The 26,944-nt window shown below is 48.5% G+C and overlaps 1 protein-coding gene across 1 annotated transcript; it reads left to right on the top strand.

Annotated features, from left to right (window-relative positions):
• The first annotated feature begins 1,212 nt into the window (after positions 1-1,212).
• On the top strand, positions 1,213-26,935 carry LOC135899049 (uncharacterized). The gene is made up of 4 exons (XM_065428296.2): positions 1,213-1,311; positions 13,747-13,987; positions 20,226-20,339; positions 25,504-26,935. The coding sequence occupies exons 2-4, from the start codon at positions 13,775-13,777 to the stop codon at positions 25,600-25,602; spliced, it is 426 nt and encodes a 141-aa protein (XP_065284368.2). The 5' UTR covers positions 1,213-1,311; positions 13,747-13,774; the 3' UTR covers positions 25,603-26,935.
• The last annotated feature ends 9 nt before the right edge of the window (positions 26,936-26,944 follow it).

The raw sequence follows: 26,944 nt of genomic DNA, 5'->3' as shown, positions 1-26,944 counted from the left end.
CATTTTTTTTCAGTTAATGCGACAAGCGGGGAGGGAAAAGTGCGGGAAATGTGAGGGGAAAGTGCGGAGGGCTTCTTGATGTGCACTGTAAGAAGTGTGAATCTTGTAATATAGTCGTAGTTCTGTTACCAGTTGCGGCCAAAGCGCAGACTACAGTGAAAAATCGAGCTGCTTGCCGATTTATCACGAATGCGCCATCATCAAGAAAAGCAGCGGCCAACTGACGCGTGAAATTATCGAGGCAGAGATTACTGATAATTTAGGAGATAACTGTGTGTCGAAGTCGTCCATTCCTTTAACATCCAAGGAATTACAATACTTATGTCGTGACAGTTAATTACGCTAGCTGCGCTTACGTGATGTTCGGCCAAAAAAAGCCTTTATATACCACTTCGCGGGTTTCAATAAAAATTTCGCAGGTTAGTGCTCGTGTCTCTTCTTTCAGCATCCTCGTCTGGTTGTACGCATAAACGTTTTTGTCATGTCTTACCAACACGCTCAAACAGCTACATTATTGAGCTATTCATAATATCTTTAGAAAGAATAAGTATATACTATTAATAAAAAAACCATGAACATTGTGGGCTTTGCAGGTGCGTGTACTAGCTGACGGAACTACTTCTGAACAACGAAAGCATGAGCGTTCTGTGAAAGTTGTGCCAATTAGTGGAAAATATAGCGTCGTACGTGCGAGGAGAGGTGCAAATTAATTATGAATTGAAATCGTCCGGTATACCTTAAATGGAAAGTAGTGAGAAGTATGTACCAGCGAGCAAACACCTGCTAAGTGGTTCCCACACAACCACCTTATATAAAATTGTTCTGTCAACTTAAGAAAAAAAAAGCACGTTTACCTACAGTGATCGAGATTAAAACAGGCAGCAAATTTTGTGTAGAAGAAGTACGGCTCTGGAAAACTTCTCCACGACACGTTCTGCCGGCACTATACTTCGCTAAGTGGAAGGGACGCAGAATAAGGCACCTGATTGCGCCGTCGAGAGCAGGTAATCCCTTTTGTAAAAGCGCATACAGATGGCTGTTAGAGAAAACAAAGATAGCTGATTCTGTTTATGAAAAACAAAGGGATTGAATTGAAGTGGTGTCTAAGATGTTTTGAGCCATATTTAAGAGCAAGGAGAACTTGACCACAAAGAGCGGCCTCATTTCTAAAGAGTGCATCGGTCGTAACAAAGTGAACCGTTAGCTTAGCGTTATTGTGCTCGCAGAAAAAAATAAAAATAAAGCGAAATGCGGCGAACGCTGAAAATTGTGACGAATGTGCGATCTTCACCTCACCTTCGGCCATTTCGCGTGAGTATTAAGCCCTGTGCTCCACATTCCTAATACTGTTTGACTTGACTGCAAAATGGAGTCTTAAGCAATGACTGACCTGAAGCGCTGACTGGTGGTAACAATATTGTACTCTACGCCATTCAGCCTGAGGAACGCACACAGATGAGTGTCATTTCATAAATAGCCGATTTGTTTTCTTCTCACTTGTAATTTGTTTGTATAGGCAGTATTCTGTGGTAACAAAACATATGGAGTAACGGAAAGTTGTGGTTTCAATTTACGCTAGTGTACTAGGAGTCACTAATGTTTAATAATTCTTATATGAAAGCACGCTCGGTTGGTAAACGAGAAGTAAACTTGACGTTTTTCTGATCAATTAGAATCATGTTTCGTCTAATGCATATCAATAAAATGTTTGGTCTTACACTTAAGAAACAACAAAACAAGTGAGGATTAACAGGAAGTAAACGCGCATTCTTATGTGCACCGAACCCGCCGCTGTAGCTTAGGGGATACATGGTGTTGGACTGCTAAGCACGAGCACGCGGGATTGAATCCAGTTCACGGCGGCCGCATGCATTTCGATGGGGACGAAATGGGAAAGCACCCCTGTACTTAGATTTAGGGGCACGTTAAGGAACCCCAGGTTGTCCAATTTATTCCCCCACTACGGCGTGCCTCATGATCAGATCGCGGTTTTGGCACGTAAGACCCCATAATTTATATTTGTTGTGCACCGTAGAAATCATTGCACGCAAGTGACCAGTAGAACTTAACCTCACTTATATCCCTTTGGTAGGGGATAGTAAACTGCAATACGGGGGGAAAAAGAAACAATTTTTTTGGTTCTAATAAAGGAAATTGTACACTTTGCTGTACTTTATCATTGAAAAAATATTTTCTTCCTTTTGATGTGTGTCTTTTGCCGCAAGAAATGACACGTGTTGAATTTCTGCACAAATCGTTGCATGTGGTGTGAATGCCCTTACCAGGCTGCACGTCTGGCAGCACGTATCCTTCGTGATGGAAAAAAAAAGAAATGTCGCCGTACGGAAGTAATGGTTTTAATCACACGTCTCCACAAATCTCTTTGCAATTGTGGGGTGTCTCTGAACCGGGAGGAGGGGCCAACGCAGATAAACAGGAAAAATACTTTTCAAAAAGGGCCTTGAACGAAACATAACTTCGCTTATTCTACAATGCGTTGAAAATTGAAGCCTATTTTTCGGAGCTGTGTGCAGTGCTAGGTGTCACGTAGGAAAGGGGGCGCGAAATCTCATTCAGTAGTCTTCCATAAACAAACTGTTATAGCTGGACAGTCTTAGGGCTAAGCAACCCTGTGTTACCATGCGTCACGTGACGGCGGCTTCCCGCTATTCTGTACCCTGCCTCCGGCAATAAAGGATGTGACATAATTGGCGACGAAAGATCGAAATTTAGGCCTGATTAGGCGTGGGGCTAGCCGAAGCGGTTGGCGGTAGAGAAAATGGCAGCTGCACTGGGCACGATTGGGGAATTCGTCCCGATGGAGGCGCCGTCTTGGCCTTTGTTTTGGAGCGTCTCGAATTTTTCTTTCAAGCAAACGACATCGACGGTAACGAGAAGAAGCGAGCAACGCTCTGCAGCTTTTGCGGCCCAGCAACGTATGCCATCGTTCGCTCCCTTTGTTCTCCGGACGCGCCGTCGGCGGTGGCCTACGATGAGATCGTCAGGCGTCTCAAACCACTTCTCGCCGCGACCGTCGGTGACAGTACAGAGTTTCAAGATTGGCACGCGTCAGCAGCAGCCCGGTGGGTCAATTGCCGACTACATCGCAGAACTGCGACGTCTCTCGGAACATTGCGGTTTCGGTGCGTCGCTCGACGACATGTTGCGCGACCGGCTGGTGTGCGGGGTGCGAAGCGAGACTCTTCAGCGTCGGTTGCTGGCGGACTCGGAGCTTAAGTTTGCGACAGCTCGGGAGAAAGTCATTACAATGGAATCTGCGCAGCGACAGACCGAGCAAATTCGCGGCAGTTCTACATCGTCTGAAGTTTGCAGCGTGAGCGGGAAGCGTTTCGACCCATGTGTTACGAAGGTCTCTGCGCCAGTGACAGCCAAGGAGGGTACCCAGAAACAGGCTGGTTCGCCTGGAAGCACAAGCGGATGTTTTCGCTGCAAGGGTGCGCATTCGCCAAGCAGTTGCCCATTCATTAATGTGCAGTGCCACTTCTGCAAGCAACGAGGGCACATAGTAAGAGCAGGCAGGAGGAAGGCTACAGCTCGCGCTTCGGCTGCACCGAACTCTCCGAACAGAAAACGGGCCAATGGAGGCCGTCACAAGAATGCTGCGTCGGACGTATACGACGTGTTCGTACTGTCTGGTGAGGAGCCAGCCGTGAGAGCGGAAGTGCGCGTCAACGGAAGTCCCCTATAGGTGGAGGTGGACTCGGGTGCAGTGTGTTCAGTCATCAACGACTGGCCTATGCGGAAGCTGCGAATATCGAAAAGGGCGTTGCGCCCAAGTAGTCTTCACCTCCGAGCTCACAATAATAAGGAACTACGAGTGTTGGGTGAACTGACCGTGACGGTGGGATTTAGGGGGCAGGAACATCGCCTGCGATTGGTGGTGGTTAAGGGTGCTAGTATGGGACTTATCGGTCAGGACTGGTTCAGGTCCTTGGGAATAAGTCTGAGTGGCGTTCACAGTGTGTGCGAGCCGAGTAGAACTGGCAGTAATGAAACAACGGCCTTGCTCAAGAAGTATTCTTCAGTCTTTGAGCCTGGACATGGGAAAAGTAAGGGGCCTCCTGTACGCAAAAATGTGAACCCGGCAGCTCCGCCGCGATTTCTGAAGCCACGACAAGTACCGTTTGCATTGAGACCGAAGGTCGACGAAGCACTGGACAGGTTGGTGAGCCAAGGCATTTTCCAGCCTGTACGGCACTCGAAGTGGGCAACACCTGTCGTTCCAGTTATCAAAAAAGATGGATCGATAAGGATCTGCGTTGACTACAAGAGCACAGTCAATTGTGTAGTGCAGTGGGAAACGTATCCTCTGCCAACACCAGAGCAGCTGTTTGCCAGGCTGGCAGGTTGCTCGAAGTTTTCAAGGCTAGACCTCGGACAAGCGTATCAACAGAAGACTGTTGATGAAGAAACAGCTGATTTGTTGACGGTTACAACACATCGGAGGCTGTTCCGCGTAACCCGTCTTCAATTTTGCGTGGCAGTGGCAATGGCTATTTTTCAGAGGTACATGGAAGAACTGTTACATGGATTTGATGGGGTGCTTGTGTTCTTGGATGGCATCTTGATCGGTGGAAGGGATGAGGCACAGCACCGTGCTCGTTTGCGAGAGGTGCTCAAAAGAATCCATGAAGATGATCTGCGACTGAAATTTGACAAATGTCAATTTTGTGTTGAGGGAGTGCGTTACTTGGGATTCAGCGTGAACTCTGCAGGTGTGCAGTGGACAGAAGGCAAGGTGCGTACTATTCCCGAGGCCCCGGAGCCAACATGCAAAAAGGAACTTAAAGCCTTTTTGGGAGCTCTGAACTTTTACAACAAGTTTCTTAAAGGAGCAGCACATGCCTTGGAACCATTGTACCGGCTGTTGGGCAAGGGTCGCGAGTGGCGTTGGACGGGAGCTGAGGTAGACGCATTTCTCCAGGCGAAAGATCTGCTGCAATCATCGCATGTTCTTGTGCACTATGATTTCAACAGGCCCCTAGTGCTGGCCTGTGACGCTTCGCCGTATGTACTGGGTGCTGTGTTGAGTCATGTGGGTGAAGATGGCAGCGAGAGACCGGTTGCATATGCATCGAGGACTATGAGCGCGGCAGAACGGAATTATGCCCAAACAGACCGAGAAGCGCTCGCCATTGGCTTTGGCATTAAGAAGTACCATCAGTTTCTGTATGGGAGGCATTTCAAAATTGTGACGGACCACAAACCTCTCTTAGGACTGTTGCACCATGCCAAGCCCATTCCCCAGGTGCTATCACCACGGATGCTGCGTTGGACTCTCATGTTATCAGCATATGACTATGAAATTGAGTATCGACCAGCAGAGAAGCTTTCCAATGCTGACGCATTCAGTCGTTTACCACTGAGGGCCAGTAAGGCGGAGGAAGAGGAGCTGCGCCTTTGGGAAGTAGGAATGCTGGAAATGGGGGGGGGGGGGGGGCGCCAGAAGTAACATGGAACTCTAGGAAGGTGGCAAGATTTACGTCAAGTGACAAGCTGTTGGCTAGAGTCTGCAATTGGGTGCAGCATGGGTGGCCAGAGGGCAAGCTACCAGAAGAGTTTGCAGCGTTTGTGAGCTGCAAGCATGAACTGTCGGTGTGCCAAGGTTGTTTGCTGTGGGGCAGTCGTGTGGTCATTCCGGAGCCAGCTCGACCATATGTCATGGACATTCTTCACACAGCTTATCCAGGAATTCTCAAGATGAAGGGGCACGCTAGAGGAGCCGTGTGGTGGCTAGAAATTGACAGAGATGTTGAGCAGAAAGTGAGGGACTGTGCACGTTGTCAAGAATATAGATCTGTGCCAGCAGCTGCAAAAATTCACCCTTGGGAATTCACCAAGTGTCCTTGGACAAGAAGACTACACATCGATTTTGCTGGGCCATTCCAAGGCAACATCTTCCTCATTGTGGTGGACTCTCACTCGGTGGACTCTCACTCAAAGTGGTTGGAAGTGTGCTGAATGACTTCCATGTCGGCAGCTGCAGTTTGTGCGAAGCTTCGTTTTTTTTTTTGCTACCTATGGCATTCCAGAAACTGTTGTTTCGGATAATGGAACTGCATTTTGTTCGGAGGAGCTCAGAGACTTCTTGTGCTGAAATCAAATCTGACATGTGACCGTTGCCCCATATCACCCTTCTTCAAATGGTCAAGCAGAGCGGATGGTGCGCGAAACCAAGGAAGTACTCAAGCGCATGGTTGGAGGCAATATCGACACACGTCTGGCTAGGTTTTTAATGACCCAGCATATCCTGCCCCATGCTACAACAGGCAAAAGCCCAGCCGAATTGCTAATGGGCAGGAAACCTTCAACTGTGTTGGAGCGTCTGCATCCTGATCTGCAGTCCAGTGTGCAGCAGAAACAAGAGCAGGTGATGCAGCGCCGTAACGAGGCAGTGCGACTGTTTGACGTGGGCCCGGGGATCGAGTGTTTGTGCGCCACTACCTCTATGGGCCCAAGTGGTAGCCAGGCATTGTGGATTCTGTCACTGGACCAGTGTCGTACTTGGTCATCACCAAGGATGGACGTCGGTGGAGACGACATGTTGATCAACTCAGAAGTCGTTCTGCCAGCTACGCATTGGACAGTTCCACTTCTGGAATGTGCGAAGAGGAGGAACCGTTGGTTGCTTCCCCGGCAGAGTGTTCCGAACTTGGCATTCCTTCAAGCGCAGAGGACCCTGGAAGACAGGACCAAAGAGAAATACGAGGGAGGCTGCAACATATAGTACTGAACCTGGTTCCTGTGGTGAGGACAGTGAAGTGAGCGCATCCCTTCAAGTCCAGCGACCACATCACCAACGCAGCCGTCCTGCGTATCTGAAGGACTTCGTGACGTAGAGGGAGGAGTGTTATAGCGGGACAATCTTAGGGCTAAGCAACCCTGTGTTGCCATGTGTCACGTGACGGCGGCTTCCCGCCAGTCTTTACCCTGTCTCCGGCAATAAACGATGTAACGCAAACATTCCGTGTTTATCCGGTGCAACTACGCGCCTCACGGCAGCTGCTGTGCCTGCTGGAACATACGTGGCACGGATCCTCCACCAGTAAGATTTTCGTCTCAGTAACTATCGATAAAAAGAAATTAAGAGATATCCCACGCACTCAGAGAACCGGTGTTATGCGAAGCATCTGAAGTCGCCTGGATATCTGGCGTCGTTCGGGGCTGTGCAAAGTGTTTGTGCAAGAAGATCAAGTGGGCGTCACGCGAGAGCATGTGGGTGACGAAAGCAGTGAGACGACGACGTTGACGGCGTTACTACGGCAACGACGGTGGCGTGACGACTGATTCTTTTTGGAATCCGACGAAGAAACGTTACAATCTACTACGTTATGACCGGTTCCATTCCCGAAGGCGGTACGGCGTACTATCACACACACTGTGTACATAGCGCTACCTGTTACGAGTAAAGGACAGGGAAATGCGGGCGGATCTCGAAGGACGTGCAGTCAATGTCTCAAAGCGCTAGATTCCGCGTTATGAGAATAGGGCGAACTACTTGCTTCTGTTTATATGAGCATCTGATTGTTATGAGACGCGACGCACGCGAAAGACGGCGGTAAGCTTGACTGCTACTCGCTCGCACCTCTGTAAGTTAAGGGAAACTGGGACACCCGCACGTGCTTGCGCGCGCACATGTTTTCGCATGCGCCAACCGTCTAAAAAGAACTACTTGGAGTAGTCGTGGGAGACGTACATTGGAGCACCGATATATTGACGTACATTGGAGCACCGATATATTCTGCTGGGAGGACCCGTGGTTCGATCCGAGCTGCAAGCGAGTATTTCTTTTTGCGAAAGAGACCCGAAACGAGGCGAGACAGGAACCTACCTTCCCGGCTATACCGCAAAGTGCCTGGAATGAGAAAAAAATTGCCTGTGGTTTAGCTCTGGTCAACCCTAGTTGAATTGCGAAAGCAAGAGCTGCATGGCTTCGCTTCTTCTGGCGTTTCTTGAGCGCGTTCTCCCTTCCTCGCTTCGTTCTGTTGTTGCGTCTCTTTCGCGCTCTCCATAACGACTAAATACCCTGAGGCGAAGCGCATATATATATATATACCCCCCGCGAAGCGGCACCTCCTCTCTCTACCCCAGCGGAGCGCATCTGGTGGGGCGAGCGGCGACGGCAGCGGCGTAGACGGCGGCGCCATGTGTTGGAACGCAGCTGCGGCGTTGCTAGGCAACGGCGGCTCAAGGTCGTTCGTCGGCCACGGCATACGGCTGCCTGCATACGGCATACGGCGCGACGAGCCGAAATGGCTCACTGGCTGGTGTAGTCAAGCTTCCGCTTTAAACGAGCGCTTCGAATTCAAGCCGTATGCTTTCCTTCCCACACTGCAATTTCCTCCACGTGGCCACGTGGCTATACGTGTTATGCACTCGGGACAATTCTCCAACCTTGAGCCAGTTTACTTTCATCAGAAAAAGCAAAACACATCACAGCTTTAGGTTGTTGCTAGTATTTTTTTCTGACGATGCCACGACATTCCAGGCATATGTAGAGGATAGCTTGATGAAAATACAATTTCATTAACGAATACCATTTTGTTTGCACAGAACTGAGACTTTCTGGGACAGAATGGATAAAAACAGCTTGCTGGCAACTTCCACCAGATGCAGAATGCATAATAGAAAAAAAAAAGCTTGAACGTGAACGATTATGAACGCATGAACGCTCAAAAACAACATTTTTATATGGAGTCATTATATTCGGCGCGTTTCAGAACTACGACAACTGTCGGTGTGAACTCTGCCTTCCCGATTCAGAAGAATCAGCCATGAGGGCTCCATTTTTTTAGATTTACGGAGCCCCTAGAGGAAGATTAAATTATTTTATGCGAAGCATATTACGAGGGCTCAACCCAGCTCCTCAGGCGCGGCGGTGACCATGAAATCACGTGACACCGTGACGTCACGACAGAGGAGAAGTGGCTTTGGCTCAACTCTTGCAAGACGGGCTGGGTGGGAATCGAACCAGGGTCTCCGGAGTGTGGGACGGAGACGCTACCACTGAGCCACGAGTACAACGCTTCAAAGCGGTACAAAAGCGCCTCTAGTGAATGCGGTGTTGCCTTAGAAACGCGCTGTTTCTAAGGCGTGCGTCTCTTGCTCAGGCGCACATTTCGTTGCCGCGCCGAACGCTGCTTTGCTCGACGCTCACCGCGTCCAATGCGGGGCGCGTAGTCGCTGCCCTGTAGCCCATTGTCTTACACCCCTTGGCGGGTCGACGGGAACGCTGTCGCGTTCCACTCTTGAAGGCGAAGAAGTAATGCATGAGTTGTTTCTTCGTCTAGCCGAACCAAATATAGCCAAGCAACATCAGTTCACCAGGCTAAACAGTGGTTCAACAACTAAAATAAAGGCTAGTATGCTTCGCATCCTGGGCTTAACCTTACCTAAGCCACAGCCATTTTTTTTTTGCGTATGCTGTTTCAGTCCGCTTCAGTCAAGGTGCAAGAAAGGCCTTGTTATTTACATAGACTTATTTACTGTTTGCTATATACTTGTTTAAAGTTTACCTAAGAGTTCATTGTTGAAGCCACTATTTTGTTAAAGAACGCAGAAAGAGACAGAGAGAGAGAATAGCAGGCAGGCCATCATGACGTGCTAGAAAGCGGTGTCCTTATTGATTTACTCGTACGTAGAAGTTCAGTGTCACAGTTCGATTGAGACGAAGTGAGCTAAGTGGCAGTTTTCGCTAAATAAAAGAAAATATATATTCGGGGCTTTTACGTGCCAAACCCACGATTTAATTATGAGGCACGCTGTAATGACGGATTCCGGATTAATTTTGACCACCTGAGATTCTTAACGTGCACCCAGTGCACAGTACAAGGGTGTTTTTCTATATCGCCCTTGTCGAAATGTGGCCGCTGCGGCCTGGATTCGATCCCACGCCCTCGGGCTTAGTAGCGCAACGCCACAGGGACTACGCCACCGCGGGCACTTTTTGCTAGCTAAGCCTAACAGTCATTGTTAACATCACAAAATAGGCAATGATATTGCCAGTACACATAGGACGGAACTGAAAACAAGGGAATTTGAGAACGAAGCTGTATTTGCTTTGCACCGTGGTGTTTGGCATGGGGTGTTCGGTCTTCGTTCTGTCTTCCGTTTCTAGCTTGATAAGCTGGCGAGCCAGACTCAAGTTAACCGGCGTCATATAGCAATGCTTGTCGACGAATAAATACCAATGATTGGACTTATGTTCTGCGTTATGAAACATTATATCACCACACAAAATATCTACATATAATGTCGATTCATTGCTATATCTAAAGCGCATAGACCTAGCTGTTAATGGGATAGCACATGATCTTCAACGGCTTCTACAGTGAACCATCACTTGAGTAAACTTCAGGGGACCCAAGTAAATAGTTCACTTAACTGAAAGTTCACTAAACTGAATGTTAACTAGAATGCGGAACAGCATAAGGCATGCACAGCAGACAAAATGTCAAAAGTGTTATACGTAATTTATGGAGTCATGTACATCAATATAAATACACGAAGTGCGTAAGAGTTACGTTGCTGCTTGTCTCATTAAAAAAAAATCTGTAATTTTCATTTGCACTGGTGTTCTTAAGGGCAACGCCGGCGATTTCTCGATGTCCACTGATACTAATAAAATTTTGAATGTATGTTCTCTTTTGCATTCTGATTATTTGTGCCAAACTATTTGGCTGCAAGTCATTTAGTTTTCCTGCAAATAAATTTGAAAGATGGGTTGCTTTCCGGACTCATTACTTACTGCTGGCCACCCTGTGTTTGCGACATCAGAGTCAACAACCCTTTGACGCTGAAATCGTCGCTTAAATCGCTGCTGTCTAGTTCGGAAACTGTAAAAGCTCCCTGTGTCGTCAGGAGACGTCATCAGATTCGCTTCTGTGGTGTTAGCGCCACGTGTACTGCGTGTTTACATTATGGTAGCGTAGGACCTGAAGTCATTCACTCACCGGGACGTCACGCGAAGCAGCTACCTGTTTCGGTTTAGGTATCTCCTTTATTGGTTATTTAATATTACTAATGAAGTTCTAAGGAAATTGAACCACCCTACAGTGGACAGGACGTTCAATACCATTTGAAAATGACAATATTCTAATATGGTTAAAAAAACGCCGGAGTTGCCCTTTAAAGCGCCAGAAGTAATACACCTGTCCAGGGAGTCTATGTTTTTGTGCACTTCTTCTGGCAAAGCTTGTTGCTGAGACACGAAGGCTCGCAACTTTCCAAGGCATCCTAAAGCCTCGGCTAGAGTTACAGTATTTGAATCTGCATCTGCCATTGCATCTTCCTCGTTGCACTCTTCTTCAGGACGAACACTTGAAACAATTTCCAGATCTAATAGGTCAGAACAGGTAACGAGCTCACTGTCACTGAACATCGTCTTCGAACGAAGCATTGCTTTCAATATCCATCTGACGACAGGCATTTGTCCATATCCCGGGGTCGATCACCTCGTCGCGCTGTTGCTCTTGCTCGGTTTCACCGCACAGAGGGGAAAGGCCGGATTTATGCCAGCATTTTCTAATTGCAGTCGGTTTTACTGTACAAGGGAAGCTTCAAGTTTGTTCAACTGAAATATTCACTATTCCTAAATTCATTTAACTGAAATAATCTAAAGCGAAAGCTTTAATAACCGCGTCGAGCCGACTTTCGCCGTCGCCAGTAATTTGACCTTCATTTGACCGCAGCTGCGCTGTAGTTCTGGCAACGCATCACGTGACTCGCCGCGCCGAGGTGGCGCCGAGGTCCGCCGCCGGCTTGGCGCATGCGCCCTCTGCTGCTGGGTCACCGCCTGACCCCTTGACTCGTCGCGCGCAAGTACCGAGCTCGCCTGCACCGCCGAGCACCGAGCTCGCCTTGTCAGTGCGACCTTGGCCATGGATAAGAGCGAGGTCGGGCCGTCTTCCCTGAGCGTTGCGCGGGAGCGGGAGGCTTTGAGCCGTTGTCGCCAAGTGGCGTCTGACCACCCCGCGGATATCGCCCGGCGAGCTGCTTCACTGGAGAGGGTCCGGAATGTAACAGGCGTCGCACCATCGAGATCAATGTAGCGACCGCGTTCGCACCCTATCCGTTTGTGCTTCGACACTGCGCATGTTCGCGGTGTCTCTTCGCATGTATAGCCCTTGCGCTTTCCCTGTGGCACAACAGGCGGCGCACCGTCGAACGATGAGTTTCTACCCAAGCCTATAATCACCGTCATGTCTAGCCACCGACCTAGGAACAGCCGTCATACCTGCCTTAACGATGATTGTATACCTAAGCATAATAATTGCAGCTAAAGCAAATGTTAACCAAGTGAAACCAGGAGATTAACCAGGCTAAACGAAGCTTTCGCTTTGCATATCCATGGTTAGCTCAGCGAAGCCACAGACAATATATTTTTTTTTGCGTAGAATGCATACAGGAAAGCCCGCCGGGGATTTCTAAAAGTTTGTTCTTCTGAAATATTCGTTAAAGCGACGTTCGTACAACTGAGAGTTTAATGTATAAATTTCCTAATTAAATTTTTTGCTCTTCCACACGCTTGCTCCACTGGTTATGGGCCCATGTTTGGCAAATCTTCGTGAGTGATGGCCGCGCTGCTATGAACCTTGGCCAGAACAAGTGACCCCAGTTGAAAAAGAAAAACGAGTGTAGCTCTGAAGCACACAATGTAACAGCAAAACTTTGATTTGGGCTAGTCGGTTCATGGCTATTCAAAAGGCGCAGCGCGACTGGGACGGAGGCAAAGAAACACAAACCACAACACAAGCGCTTGTGTTCTGGTTTGTGTTGCTTTGTCTCCGTCCCAGTCGCCCTGCGCCTTTTGAACGCCCAATGTAAACTATGCACGAAGAGGAGCGTGTGCAAACGCAGTTATAAGTGCTTGGTGTTTGACTGCCGAAGCGGTGCTTCGCGAAACGCATTTTTTAAGATAAAACACCCTGCATAAGCTTCTCTCGGAGAAGAACGCACTCGTATACGAACTGTTGCGAACCCATATACAGAGCACGCCAAGTATCATGCACCAAGATTTCAATATATATGCAAATGCCACGCAGCTGGAAAGAACCAAGGTAATGTTCTCAGTCGTCGCGCCGAGGTACTCAGAATATATTTTGCATTGCGCCTAATTACATAATTATTCTTAATTATTTAATCAATCGACTTCACAAATATTGTTATTAGACGAAAGGTGTCAATAACAAAATTGTAGAGAAACATGAAAAAGTCCCGATACAGCTTTTTGTCATGCGATACGTGCTACATAAAAGTGTTTTTCCAAGCATGAAATGAGCCCACAAATACACGTAATATTGCCGGGTGACTGGCCGCTCGAGGTACTTTGCGTGTATTCGCGGGCTTTTTTCACGCTCGGTAAAACAGCTTTACGTAGCCCGTATTGAGCAACAGGAAGCTGTATGAAGACTTTTTCATGTTACTCTACAATTTTCTCATTGGCGCTGTTCATCTACTTAATATATTGGAGAAGTTGATTAATTCAGACTAATGTGAATAGGCGCCATGCGAAAAAAGAACCTGAGTATCTCCGAGCGACGACGACTCACAGCATTACATTGGTTCTGTCCAACTACGTGGTATTTGCCTATTTCTAAATCTTGGTGCATGATAGTTTGGGTACTTGTATATAGCAGGTGGATTCAAAGTGTGGCGTCATTATTTTTATGTGAAAAGTGCCGTAAATTATTTATCTCGTTCTCTTATTTCTTTTTTTTTTCAAAGCAAAAACCAGCCGTTTGTATGACGAATCATGGCGAAAGCTCTCAAAATCGCCCTTACACTGGTCGTGCTGCGTTCACCTCCACCGTGCTCTTCAACAGAATCTGCCGGGCCTAAGTGGCAGAGCGTCGAGGTGAAGAACAACGAAAAGCTAAAGACATTGGCCCAGGACGCCCTCAGACACATGAAGAGCGATGTCGACCGTCATTACGTAGTCGTCGAGATGCTGAGTGCCGAGACGATGGTGAGAAAGTATTGCTTCCGTAAATCAGGCGTAAATGTAATTTGCTTGGTGCACAAGATGAAAACATTTATGTTAATGGTAACCGCACGTGATTACTGCTCTCAAGCGTTTATTATTGTGACAGCGTTAAGGACCCCGGTCGCAGAAAAACCGACGTCGGCGTCCAGCGTCGAAGTTGTTTCGGCAAAAAGGTTTTCGAACCAGCCATAACCAGGCCCTCCATATTGAGCAAGGAAGCTGCTGAACCAATTCAATTTCTCAAGGTAAAATACTTAGAAAAATCTTAAAGTACGACGAACACACAACCTACAGACATGATAACGCTGAATTGTAATTTAACTATACGAAAAAACATAATTCTCAATGCTACATCGGGATGACGTCACGCCAGCATACTGCAACAGTTATCGCCGCTGTTCCTCCACCTCACACTCCCACTCTAACCGTCTCGCACAACGCCTATATTAACACCCATCAAAGCAATAAACGTTGTCTTGGCCCAGCTACCGCTGTGTATGGCGCGGATTCTTCAGTGGTGACGAGGATGGGATGACGACGCGCCGCCCTCTTAGTACGCCGCATCCTCCGCCACCACGGGAGGATATGCCAGCCCGTTGCAGTTTGACGAGACGAGCGACAAGTGGCCAGCTTACCAAGTTCGACTGGACGCCTTCTTTGAAGGCAATGGAGTGACGGACGACAAGAAGAAGCGGGTCCTGTTGGTCGTTCAACATGTTCAACATTGTCGTTCAACATGCTCGAGGCGCCAGTAATGAACGTGAACACGACAGGTGAGCGAATGCCTTTCGTCGGGACCGACGATGTTAACGTGCACCGTTCGGTAACAGAATTCGGTGATGTGTGAGTGCTAGGCCTAGGTCTCATCAAAAGTCCACCGGTACACTTTGAGATGCGACAACGTGGTACCGAAATTCTGGAAAGCACGCGAAGTTCCGTACGCATTTCGTCCAAGTGTAAACGCTAAACTTGAGCGCCTTTTGGCCGCGGGCGTTACTGTCACTGTGCCTCATTCTAAGTTGGCCGCACCGATGGTGCCGGTAGTAAAGCGTAACGGCCGCATTCACCTCTGCGGTGATTTTAAACTCGCTCTAAACAAAGCTTGTTACACTGAGCAATATCAGTTGCCCCAGCTGGAAGATATCCTGGCAACGTTGAACGGCCAGGTTTTTACCACGATAGATTTGCGGGAGGCTTACAATCAGCTACCGTTGGACGAGGAAGCCACGCTACTTACGACCATAAACACGCATAAGGGACTGTTTAGCTTCACTCGCCTGCCATTCGGAGTGGCTTCCGCGCCGACAGTGTTCTAGCGCCGCGTGGAGACTATCTTGCAAGGACTTCCTGGGGTTAGGTCTACTTCGACGACGTCATCATCGCAGAGAAACACAATGACTGCACCACATTGCGCGAAGTATTGCAGGGGTTTTGGGAAAATGGCGTGCGCTTAAATGCGGACAAGTGCAAGTTCCGTCGAGCACAGGTGGATTTTCTGGGACATCGAATTAGTGCTCAGGGACGTCAACCAAAGTCAGAAAACGTGGAGGCCATTCTTCAGATGCAGGTGCCGCGGAATCTCGCAGTATTAAGGCCTTATCTGGGCATGGTAACTTACTATACCACAAGTTTCTTACCATTGCGTCTACGGCCATGGCGCCACTGTATCAACTGCTCCGCAAGGAAGCTAAGCGGGAGTGGGGTCACAGTCAACAACGGGCGTTTAGCAAGGTGAAGGACCTCCTCAAATCCGCTGATTTCCTGGCGCATTTTGACCCACGCAAGCCTCTTGTCCTGAAATGCGATGCCTCCCCCGATAGGATCAGTGCAGTGCTTTCTCCCGATGTCAGGGAAGGAATGCGTCGGCCCCACCGTGGTCGGCCCATAGGTTTTCGTTCTCGGGTACTGATGGAAGCCGAGCGAAATTATTCACAGCTGGAGCGCGAAGCTCTGGCTCTAGTGTTTGGGATCTCGAAATTCCGACCATACCTACTCGGTAAGTCATTCACACTGTTGACAGACCATAAGCCGGTTGTGGGACTTTTTCATCCAGATAGGGCTGTACCAGGTGATGGCCGCAGCCCGAATCCAGCGATTGGCCCTGATTGCAGAGTGCATACGACTACGTCATCAAACAGCAGCCGGGAAAGGACATCGTTCCAGCAGATGCCTTCAGGCGACTCCCGACATCCGCAACGTCTCAGCCAGAGTCCTTGGAAGAAACCGGGGAGGGTGAGTATGTCTTGCTCACAGAAAACCTCAATGAAGGTGTCCGCGAAACAACTGGCCGCTCTCACCTCGCACGATGAGGACTTAGCAAAGGTGCAAAAATGGGTGCGGGAAGGATGGCCATGAAACTTGGGGCCCAAGGACCTGCACTTGCGACCATACTTCAACCGGAAGGCTGAGATAATGTGGAGTCGTGGGCTTCTATACTGGGGCCATTGCGTATACGTGCCTTCCAGCTCAAGAACGCGAACGTTACGCCTGCTGCATGATACCCATCAAGGTATTTGCTCAATGAAGCGGCTATCCCGCTGCCTGCTGTGGTATCCCGCGATTGATAACGAGATTGAGAACATGGTTAAGTCATAGTCCAGTTGCATACAAGCAGCGCCTATGCCCGCCAAGAAATTCCCGGTTGCATGGTCAGAAACGGGCGAGCGTTAGTCCAGGCTGCAATTTGACTTTGCGGGGCTGATCAATGGACACATGCTGCTGGTCGTTGTGGATTCACATAGTAAATGGATCGAAGCAGTACCCCTGAAAAACACCACAGCCTACGCCACCATAGAAGCTCTGCGCACCTTGTTCAGCACGTTTGGCTTGCCGCAGATGCTTGTATCTGATAATGGGCCGCAATTGACAAGGGCTGAATTTCGGGAGTTTATGAAGCTGAATTACATAACACATCTCCGGACAGCACCGTATCATACGCAGTCCAACAGGCTTGCGTAACGCGCTGTGCGAACTGTTCAGTTTTGAAGGAGAATGCCCATGGGTCTTTGAAAGCACACTTAGCAAGGATTCTGCACAGGTACTAAAGGACGCCGGGGGCAGTACCCCAGGGAAACTACTTATGAGCCACGAGCTCCGTTCCAGACTGGACAACGCAGTGGCACCACTGGGGCCTCTCGCCCCGCAATCTCCAGTGGAACGCCACGTTCCTGGTGTGTTGCAGCCGGTGGAACTGGTCTGGGTAAAGAACTTCGGGCGATGCGAGCCATGGATCCCAGCCCGAATCGCGTCATTGGTTGGCACTCGCATGGTGAACGCCGATGGTCCAGAGAGGGAGAAAATTCGTCCACACTGCAACCAGATCAAGCCACGAGCGGGGAAGCATGACCTGGACGACGGAGCCTGTGACCCTGAGCACCAAGAAGGAACCGCGAGCCCCCGAGTAGTTGGGGCTTCAGGGCAGGGGCCAGGAATACGCGAGGCTGCCCGATCACCTCGACGTCAGCGTTGCGCCGGTCGGGCCGGACACGAAAACCCCCAGACCGCTATGTACCGTAGGGTGAACGAGATGCTGCATCGGGATGACGTCATGCCAGCATACGGCAACAGTTATCGCCGCTGTTCCCCCTCCTCACACTCCCTCTCTAACCGTCTCGCACAACACCTATATTAACACGCATCAAAGCAATAAACGTTGTCCCGGCCCAGCCACCGCTGTGTATGGTGCGGATTCTTCACTCGCTCGAAGAAACCCCTTTTCCAGCGTTTCACCATGCATAGATCGGCCATAGCCTGCGCCAGTTGCGCGCGCCTGCGCGTGAGTATCTCGAGGGCCTCAGAGCGGCACTCCTGGTTCTATGCTATTCTTCCAGATGGCGCTCTCCTACGCCGCATCGCGGCCCACGCAACCCGCCGCGTTTCTACCAGAAAGCCCGCCTTTGTGCATAGCGCTCGCGGCCAGCGTTTCCCGGTAAACATTACGGTTACATATGCTCCAGTTGCTGGTAAGCGAGAGAAGCAGTCGGGGATCTTTGAATGCTGTGGCGTTCCATTCTTAAAGGCGAAGCTTAAGCATCCTTCATCTCTTTACGACACTTATTTCGCCGTATCACGTCGAACCGACTTCCACAGCCCTTTTGATAAATATGATGTTAGCTTTCCCGTGAGACAAATTTTCGAGCTTATTGCGGCGTAGTTATTTTTGCAATCAGCGCGTTAGACCACGGTTTGCTCTTCTTATAATATCTATATGGCATGAAAAGAGTCGACGTGGCTCGTGATGAACCTATTCCCAGTAAGCAAGCATGCCCTCCGTCCCCTTCCACCGCATTTAGCGTGTGCAGCGAGAACTTTGTCTTGAAGTGAAGCGTGACTGGTGCCGCCAAAAGTTTGGCGAGTATACAATGGGAAAAAAAAGCGCACCTTGTTAACTAGAAAAAAAGTCCTCATTACAGGAAGAAACTTGAACAGTTATTTAGAAGAAATAGCGAGAACTAACACTTCGCAAGAATTCGAAATCAAATTTTGTAATAGGTAGATATTGGAAGCCTAGGTGCAATGCCACAACGCTGAGCAGCTTCAATTCAAACGTCAGCAAGGGGGACAGCATGACGAGTTTGTCGAAACCTTAAATAATGTAAAAGCAAGAAGGACCTAAACTAGAGAAAAGTATGGGACACGGGGTTACCGTTGCTCCCGTATACTTGTCTTTTGATGGACAGCGCTTGAGCTGCATTCTGTACTATTCCTGCGCTTACATGCTTCTCGCGCTTTAATCAATGGGCTTGAAATATGAAGACCGAATATTCATTCCACGAGGGGGCGCTAACGTTGTTGACTCCTTTCTTTGTACCACGTTTGCGGTACTGAGTTTCCTCAATATGCAACACCAACTCGCTCACAATTTCCTCCCGATCCTTGTATGAAGAGGAATTATGGACAAAGCAACACGGGCATAATCCATGTGCTGTGCGCAACACTTCATAATGTAAGTGTGATCTGCAGCGTAAATAAAACAAACGCCCATTAGGACGCTAGCGCGCAACCCTCCGCTGCAGTAGAAACAAAGCAGTACAAGGTGCGACACATTCAAGTTGACTGTCATGAACTTAACCGCGGAAAGTAGTCATGCGATCGCTAAATGGTTACGTGGAAAGACGTGAAGAAATAAGTCATCAAATGCCTCCTAGCCGAATAATCTAATTGCACTAAAATAAGAACACACACACACGCACACGCACACACGCACACGCACACACGCACGCACACACACACACACACACACACACACACGCACGCACGCACTCGCACTACACTCGTCATTGGGAAGAATCAAGTGCATCACTAAGGCGCAGTGTCTCTTTGCACAAGGGGCGACGTTGCAGTCTATTCGGTTGCGCCGATGAAGAGCTTAAAGTCGAGGTGCATTTCTGAATAGGGGCGTTATAGCTCTGTTGGCTGTAAGAGCTCACAAAAGTTCTAATACTACACACTAAGGTACAGTTCTTTTACATGTGCCACGACGAGTGAGCCTTCAGAACAAGTCTGTTGCTCAAATAAGAGAACAATAATCATGCAGATTGCTCATCGCTAGCGTCCGTGGCAACTTGTTAACGTTGCATTTGAAATGAGCATGAGAGGAGTTCACAGCAAGATGGAGACTTGAAGTGATTACGAGGGGTCAAACAGGGAATGTCGCCGGAGCCAACTTTTAGAGACCCTTTCTTTCACTGTTTAAAAACCTTGGACCTTGACGACTTCCGGTTTTGCTCACCGCATGTTTTTAACACTTTCCCTCTGCACATAACGACAATTTTACAAGTCAACATTACTGGAAGTTATACGAGAAATTTTTGCGTATTAATATTAAGGCGTAATGCGCATGTCTTTTATTTCGTAACTTAAAGATAGGTAGACTTTCCGCACAGTGGAAGAATTTAAAACCACGCTTTGTGTTCCGGCGCAGCAGACTGATCAGGCCCATGACCGGAAGTTCCCTTGGGGCCGCTCTCCCGCTGCTGTTATCGCGTGAGTGAAACTCGCCTTACAACAGCTGCCCCGCCGAAACACTTGACATAGCGCTGACGAGGACAAATCTCCTTGTCGAAACGTTGCGTTCAGCCACATTCCTTGTTCGACAAATTTCAAATAAGGAGGCATACAGAATTTCCTTGCAGCCACCTTATTTTACTTCAACACTCATCGTCCTTCAACTGCGCATATACTTACGCCAAATGTGCTTTTTGTGCTTTGATTGTTACAGAAAATAGACGAAGCGAGTGCAGCCAAATACAATGTGACATACAAAGCCTCTCCAACAAGCTGCCTCAGCTCTGCAGTTTTCGATGAAGCAACTTGCAAACCACTTGCAGAAAAGGTGGGTGATGTGCAATGCTATGTCCATTTCTAGAATGATCACAAGCATTGTGTTCGACTACTTTACCGTCTGCCGTTTGCTACCAGAAGCTTACCAACCTAAACGCAGGAATGGTGAGACTTTGTCACGAGCGCTGAGCTTTTTTTTTTGTTTGTGAAACCATCGCTAAGGGTACTGGGCATTTAGTATGATCCTATGAATTTGGTATTTTCCCAAAAAAAGATGTGGAAATTCCCGATTTTTATTTGTCGACATTATTAACCATGAGCGAAGTATTTCTTTCAGAGTTATATAATGTCTCTGCCCGGGCCCTATTTTACAATAAAGTCGTATATGTGGTGTTCACGTTGAAATTTGTTAATGTAGTTGCGTAGTTACGTGACTTATGTAGCTATGCGTAGATGAATCAGGTATCTCGTCTGCAAAGCTATGCGTGTTTTCGTACTGTTTCGTCTATTTTCACTTGTGTACGGAAACCTTGCGTATCTCTGAGCGTCCTTTTACTCTATTTTATGACTCCGTTCACTCGTCTGCGGAACTGCCGAAGAGTTCGCGATATTTGACTGTCTTTAGTGTTTTTAGTGTTTCTCGTGCTTTTAGACTTGTTTGCTCTGGGAAGAGGAGTAACTGGTGCCAACAAAGGCAGGAATTTCTCCTTTAGATTCACTAAAATATTGCCCGGTATGATACACCCAGGGCTCGGTATGAATGTATTCAGTCAGGTTATTTGCCAAACCGCTGGTTCTTGTAGGCTTCTTTTTTTTTGGCTTGGGTTGGGTTGGTGTCGAACGAAGCAATAGTGCTTCTGCTGGCTGACTGTAAGCGTACTTTCTGCAGACTCCACATTTCTGACTCAATGCTTCTATGTCACCGTTTATCCCAGGCCAGTAAACGAGCCGCCTAGCTCTTGCTTATTAGCCGTACCGATGTGCCCCGCATGAATCCGCTGCAATGTCTCAACCTGCATGCTTGTGGGAATTATCAACTTAGTGCCCCTCATGAGTACGCCATTCACAAGTGACAGTTCCGGTGCGATATCCCTCAGGGATTCTTCTACGGGACGATACATGGTGTCGGATGTAGGGTAGCTACCCTCGTCCTAGAGCAGTAGTTGCGGCTGCCAACTTCAGGCAGCGAGAATGGATAGCATCGGACTACCCGAACTACGCATCACCTGAGACGGCGGTAAGAGCTGGAGCCTCTTCAAAGAGAAGCTTAAAGTTTTTTAGGGCAGGCAACGTCGTGCACCGAAGCGCCAAGATCTAGCGCAGTGAAAACATTACCAATTCTCGGCCTGGCTGGTAAAGGCGAGTTACAGGTGTTCAATAATTTCACTTGCGCCACGGGGAAAGCACGGAGGGCTACGACACCGTGGACGCCAACTTCGAGTCGTGCTGCGTCGAGCAGCAAAACGACATCCACGAACGATACCTTTTTCGGACTCACCTCCAAGCTCAAGGAAAATACGTCGAGCAATTCCTGCGGGACCTCCTTTTGTGAGATGCGGTGCTCCAGAATCCTAGTATTTCAGTAGCACCCAGGTCTGCTCAATTTGATAATCGCATGCACATGAAAAAAAAAAAATGAGAGTAGAACTCGGCTCACGAGGCTTGTCCAAGGTAGTGTGATCAGCATTCGAACAATACAGCGACAAGCTGTATTTATGAAGTCACATTTATTTAACATCTACAGGGGTAGTTCAGAGACTTTATTTACTTCGGCTATAGTCAGAACTGTAAAACGCGTTACCAGCAAAATTTTAGGTATATGCCCCAGGTAATACAAGGCTGGATATCCCGGCCACGGTGGCCTCATTTCGATGGGGGCGAAATGCAAAAACACCCGTGTACTTAGAGTTAGTTGCGCGTTAAAGAACCTCAGGTGGTCCAAATTTCCGGAGTCTCTCACTACGGCGCGCCTCATAATCAGAAAGTGGTTTTGGCACGTAAAACCCCATAATTCCATTCAAGGCTGGATAACAACCGACATTTACTTAATACGTGGTTAACTGGCAGAAACCATACTCAAAAGTACTTCAACCGCGCATGCGTGCACGTCCTGACTAAAATAAACGATTTCATTTTCTTTGAGAGATCGTCGGGAGAGGTGACATTACAGGTATCTGCCTTTAATGGGATTAGCATTCTTTGCCTCTTGAGGCCGTCCGTCCGTCCGTCCGTCCGTCCATCCGTCCGTCCGTCCGTCCGTCCGTCCGTCCGTCCGTCCGTCCGTCCGTCCGTCCGTCCGTCCGTCCGTCCGTCCGTCCGTCCGTCCGTCCGTCCATCCGTCCATCCATCCATCCATCCATCCATCCATCCATCCATCCATCCGTCCGTCCGTCCGTCCGTCCGTCCGTCCGTCCGTCCTCTTACTGCAACCCAGTGGTCCAAATTGTCTACCAGCCTGGGCCACTAGTTATGGGCTAATGGTCGGGTTGGCATCTGTGTCGTTCCACTGTCGCGATTCCAGCTGCGTGATCGAACTATCGTCATGCAGTCGTATACAACCTTTCTACACTGACCCAGTGGCCCGAGTTGTCTTCAAGCGTGGGTCATTAGGTATGTGCTCGTGGCCGTGATACCGTCATAACCATTCCATCGACGCCGTTCTAGTCATCTGACTCTCATCATGCCGTCGTCGTCATGCTATCGCATCGTCATACACTTGCCATGTATTTGTTGTCACACCGTCGTCATGATGATGCCGTCGTGGTCGTTCCATCGGTGTCACTCCAGCTTCCTCATCGAACTGTAGTCATTCCATTGGCATGACGTCATCGTCTTCATACAGTCGCCGCCATGCATTCGTTGTAATACCGTAGTCGTGAAGCCGTTGCGGTCTTCCATCGTCATGAAATACTTCATCATCTGCAGTGAATCTCGTCTTGCCACCGTCGTCACACACTTGTCATAACACTGTCGTCTTGTCCTCATCAGGTTGCCTTTTTACATCGTCACCACTATACTAAATTCCTCTCATTGTCGGGATGCCCTCGTTGTTACGTGACCTTCATTGTTTCACCGACGTCAATCGTTCTTCGTTCATCTTTCGTTACCATGCTGTCGTTATTCAATCGCGTTATACTACCGTTGACGTGCCATCATCGCGATTACGTCATCGTCAGACAGTCGCCATCATGCATATACCGTCGCCGTCAAGTCGTCGTGGTCGTCTCAGTGCCGCCATTCAGGCTTTGTTGTTCAGTCGTCGTCCACGTTTCAGCCGTCGTCCGTGTTTAGACGTCATTGTCATCATCCAGTCGTCGTCGTCTCATCGTCCTCACAGCGTTGTCATTCCATAGTTGTCAATGCGTCGTTGTCATACGTTCGTCGCCATGCATTTGTTGTCGTACGCTCGTCGTGGTGCCATCGTGGTAGTTCCATCGTCGCCATTCTTCGTGACCCGACCATCGCCCTGCCGTCTTGGTCACGTCGTCGTCATACTACAGATGTTCAATAAACGTGATTTCAGAAATACGATGTGCCACAGCATTGCTCGAATGCTAAATGCATCACCATCTACAATCCATAACATTACACAGTCAACGTAACATGAGCGCAGCCACAAGTTTTTTACGCACGCGTTTAAAAAACGTGTTCTGTTTTTATTGAAACCAACGTGGATCACATGTGTTCCGAAAGAATAGTTGGATGCATTGACACCTCCGAAAGGTGTTAGAAAATTGCTCTCATCTTGCTGTTGACTTAGTGCGGTAATTGTTATATTAATTAAAATGCCAAAGTAAATAAAACTGTGGAAAACGTTTTTGGTAAGCTTTACACTGCTTACAAAGGAAAAGAAAAATTTTGTCAAAACTTTTAATAATGCCGCCAGCATTGCGAGAAGAAAAGGACGACCGACATATCCCAACTGCATAGCGGCCACATCGCGAGCGTCAAGCAAAGCACCGCAAGGCAACGCTCGGCCGGTGCTGACAGGCCGGCGGCTCTTGCGCGAGAATCGGACGATTGGCACGCGACAGGAGGCGACAAAGAGGAGAACGACGTTCGAAGGAGCGAAGCTCGAGGGACGTTTTTGTTGTTCCGCTGGTTCCTCGCCTGAAGAGCGGCTTCTGCCCTCTCTCTGCGGTCCCTGCTCGGGTACGTAGTAAGCAGCTCTCGTCGGAAGTCGTTCCACGATGATAACGACGCTTCGTGGTTTTGAAACCACGTGCATGCAGATTCCTCCAGCGCGAAGTACACATACCGGAGCTTCTTTGTCTCGTCCCAACCATTACATCTGGCGACACGCTCGAAGTTTTCGAGCCAATCCTCGGCCTCCTCGAATGTGTCTCCGTGAAACTATTCTGGCGTCCGGGGTGAGTCAACGAAGACGTGAGGAGGGGTTACTTGAGTAGCCATCGCACTGGTACCTCGGCTGGCTGCCGCCGCTGCCCTTGAGGAATCGGTGAGAGGACCAAACTCGGGGGCCTCACCTCGTATGCGGCGGCTCGTGCGTTGGTGGACAGGCGTTAATTCCGTTGGCTCCAAACTTCGGGGATCCGGGCTACCTTCCCTGGCGTGTGTGGGGCTTGGAATCATACCCAGCACCTCCACCAGATATGTAACCAACAGTTACAAGAGCCGTTTCTAAGAAAACTAACTTATTCTGGGCGAACCTGTGCCCGTCAACAAAAACCGACTGAACACTCAACAGCAACAAAAGCGTTCCTCGAGCTTCGCTCTTTCGAACGTTGTTCTCTTTTGTCGCCTCCTGTCGCGTGCCAATCGTCCGATTCTCGCGCACGAGCCGCCGGCCTGTCAGCACCGGCCGAGCGTTGCCTTGCGGTGCTTTGCTTGACGCTCGCGGTGTGGCGCTATGCAGTTGGGATATGTCGGTCGTCTTTTTCTTCTCCCAATGCTGGCGGCATTATACACGTCAATTAGAATGATCATTTCACTTCCACTATGCGTTTCTCCCTGTCATCGTCTGTTGGTTTAACATGCGTTTACATATTAACTCACACTGCATAGCTTTTCGCCACCTGGTTTAAAGACAACAGGTATGCAAGAAATATGAATTATTAAGTGAAGTTGCCACTTCAATGTGGTGTGGTGTCGTATGTTTCGATTTTATCTCGTATACGCTTCAAATTAATGAATTTTTCAAGGCATCACAAATCCATTGAAAAGCCTCATGATGCATTTATTCTATTTCTTTTCAGCCTGAGAAACAGTGCAGCACAACATTCTTCGAGGTTCCTGCGGAAGAATTTTATCAGATACAGAAAATGGAGTGCTTTGAGATATACTACGAAAAATGAAACTAGTCCAGAGCCATTCAAAAATGTCTGGGCGTCAATGAAGAGTTCTACACAATGCATGTAATATTAGCCATGATGTACCTGTACAGTGCACTTGCGGCACACCTTTGTTTTATTGTAGGCCTTCTTCTTGCTGCTATTTTCGTTAATAACTCTGCAAATGTATGCAAAATAATAGGGCGGCCTGAAATTATAGCAGAACTTATCTTACATTCAACGGTGTTTTGAAGTATGTAGCAGATTATTCGTAGAGCATCGCTAAAACATTTTCATGTGCCTGTGCAGCAGGTGCTATGGACATCTTCAGCAGACAGCCTAAAACGGTGATGAGGTGAAATGAGGTTGCGTAGAAACGTACAGGATAAATTTAGCAGAAGTAAAAGGTGAGTTATTGTAATACTAAGACTGAACCAACGACGCAAGGATGCTTTCATCGCTATTCGTCCCTTCAACGCAGTGGACACTAGATAACGAGTCGCAGTCGTAGTCGCATTGATAAGTTAATTGCTAAAGATTTGCTAAGTTTTCAAGCGCTGATTGCGAGGCCCATGTTCCAGTGGCAGTATCGTGGATGAACGGGGCAGGATACTAGAATAAATATGGATGGATGGATGGATGGATGGATGGATGTTATGAGCGTCCCCTTTGGAACGGGGCGGTGGGTTGCGCCACCAAGCTCTATTATACTGCCTAATGTCCTACCTAGGTTAAACAATAGCGCAATAAGCAAATAACCCAATTTTAAAAGCGCCATCTGTTGGTGAGATTATTTGTCGGCACAAGTTCACCTTTTCCCCCCTCAGATTTAGAAACCGGGCACAAGGAGAGAGGCAGCTATAGAAGCACTTTCGAACGTTATTCGACAAAGCGTGACGAAAAACAGCTCCTACTAATAGCCTGCCGATCGAGGCAGCCAATACGTCGTCGCGCACTGCTACCATAAGCGGAGGTCGACCACCGACAGAAACTTCGCAACAAGTCTGATGAGGTGGTGAAGTCGGGGAATTAAAGAAATCTAATGAGGCGGAAAGCAGCGCATCGAGAGGACTTCCCGTGCTGTTCGTGCCTAAGGTTCCGAAAGTGAAAAAGAAGTGAATTTTCGTTGACGAATGCATTAACGGCAAATGAAGGAATTAAAAGTGCGTGCGTACATTTTTTCTGCCTACTGCAGTACTGCATTTGCAGCATGGGCCTTAAGTTAATTAGCGAATGGGCGTTGACGACTGCTCGCCCATCGGGTGTCCGCCGCGCTATAGCAATAAATATCGAACGACGCATCCTCGAATTTGTTAATCCCTTTCTTTATTAAACACTTTCAAATTAAGAAGACTCACTCCGTTTA

The sequence above is a fragment of the Dermacentor albipictus genome, chromosome 7, assembly GCF_038994185.2.
Source record: "Dermacentor albipictus isolate Rhodes 1998 colony chromosome 7, USDA_Dalb.pri_finalv2, whole genome shotgun sequence".
NCBI classification, from domain to species: Eukaryota; Metazoa; Arthropoda; class Arachnida; order Ixodida; family Ixodidae; genus Dermacentor; species Dermacentor albipictus.
This window is presented reverse-complemented; position numbering and strand designations above follow the sequence as displayed.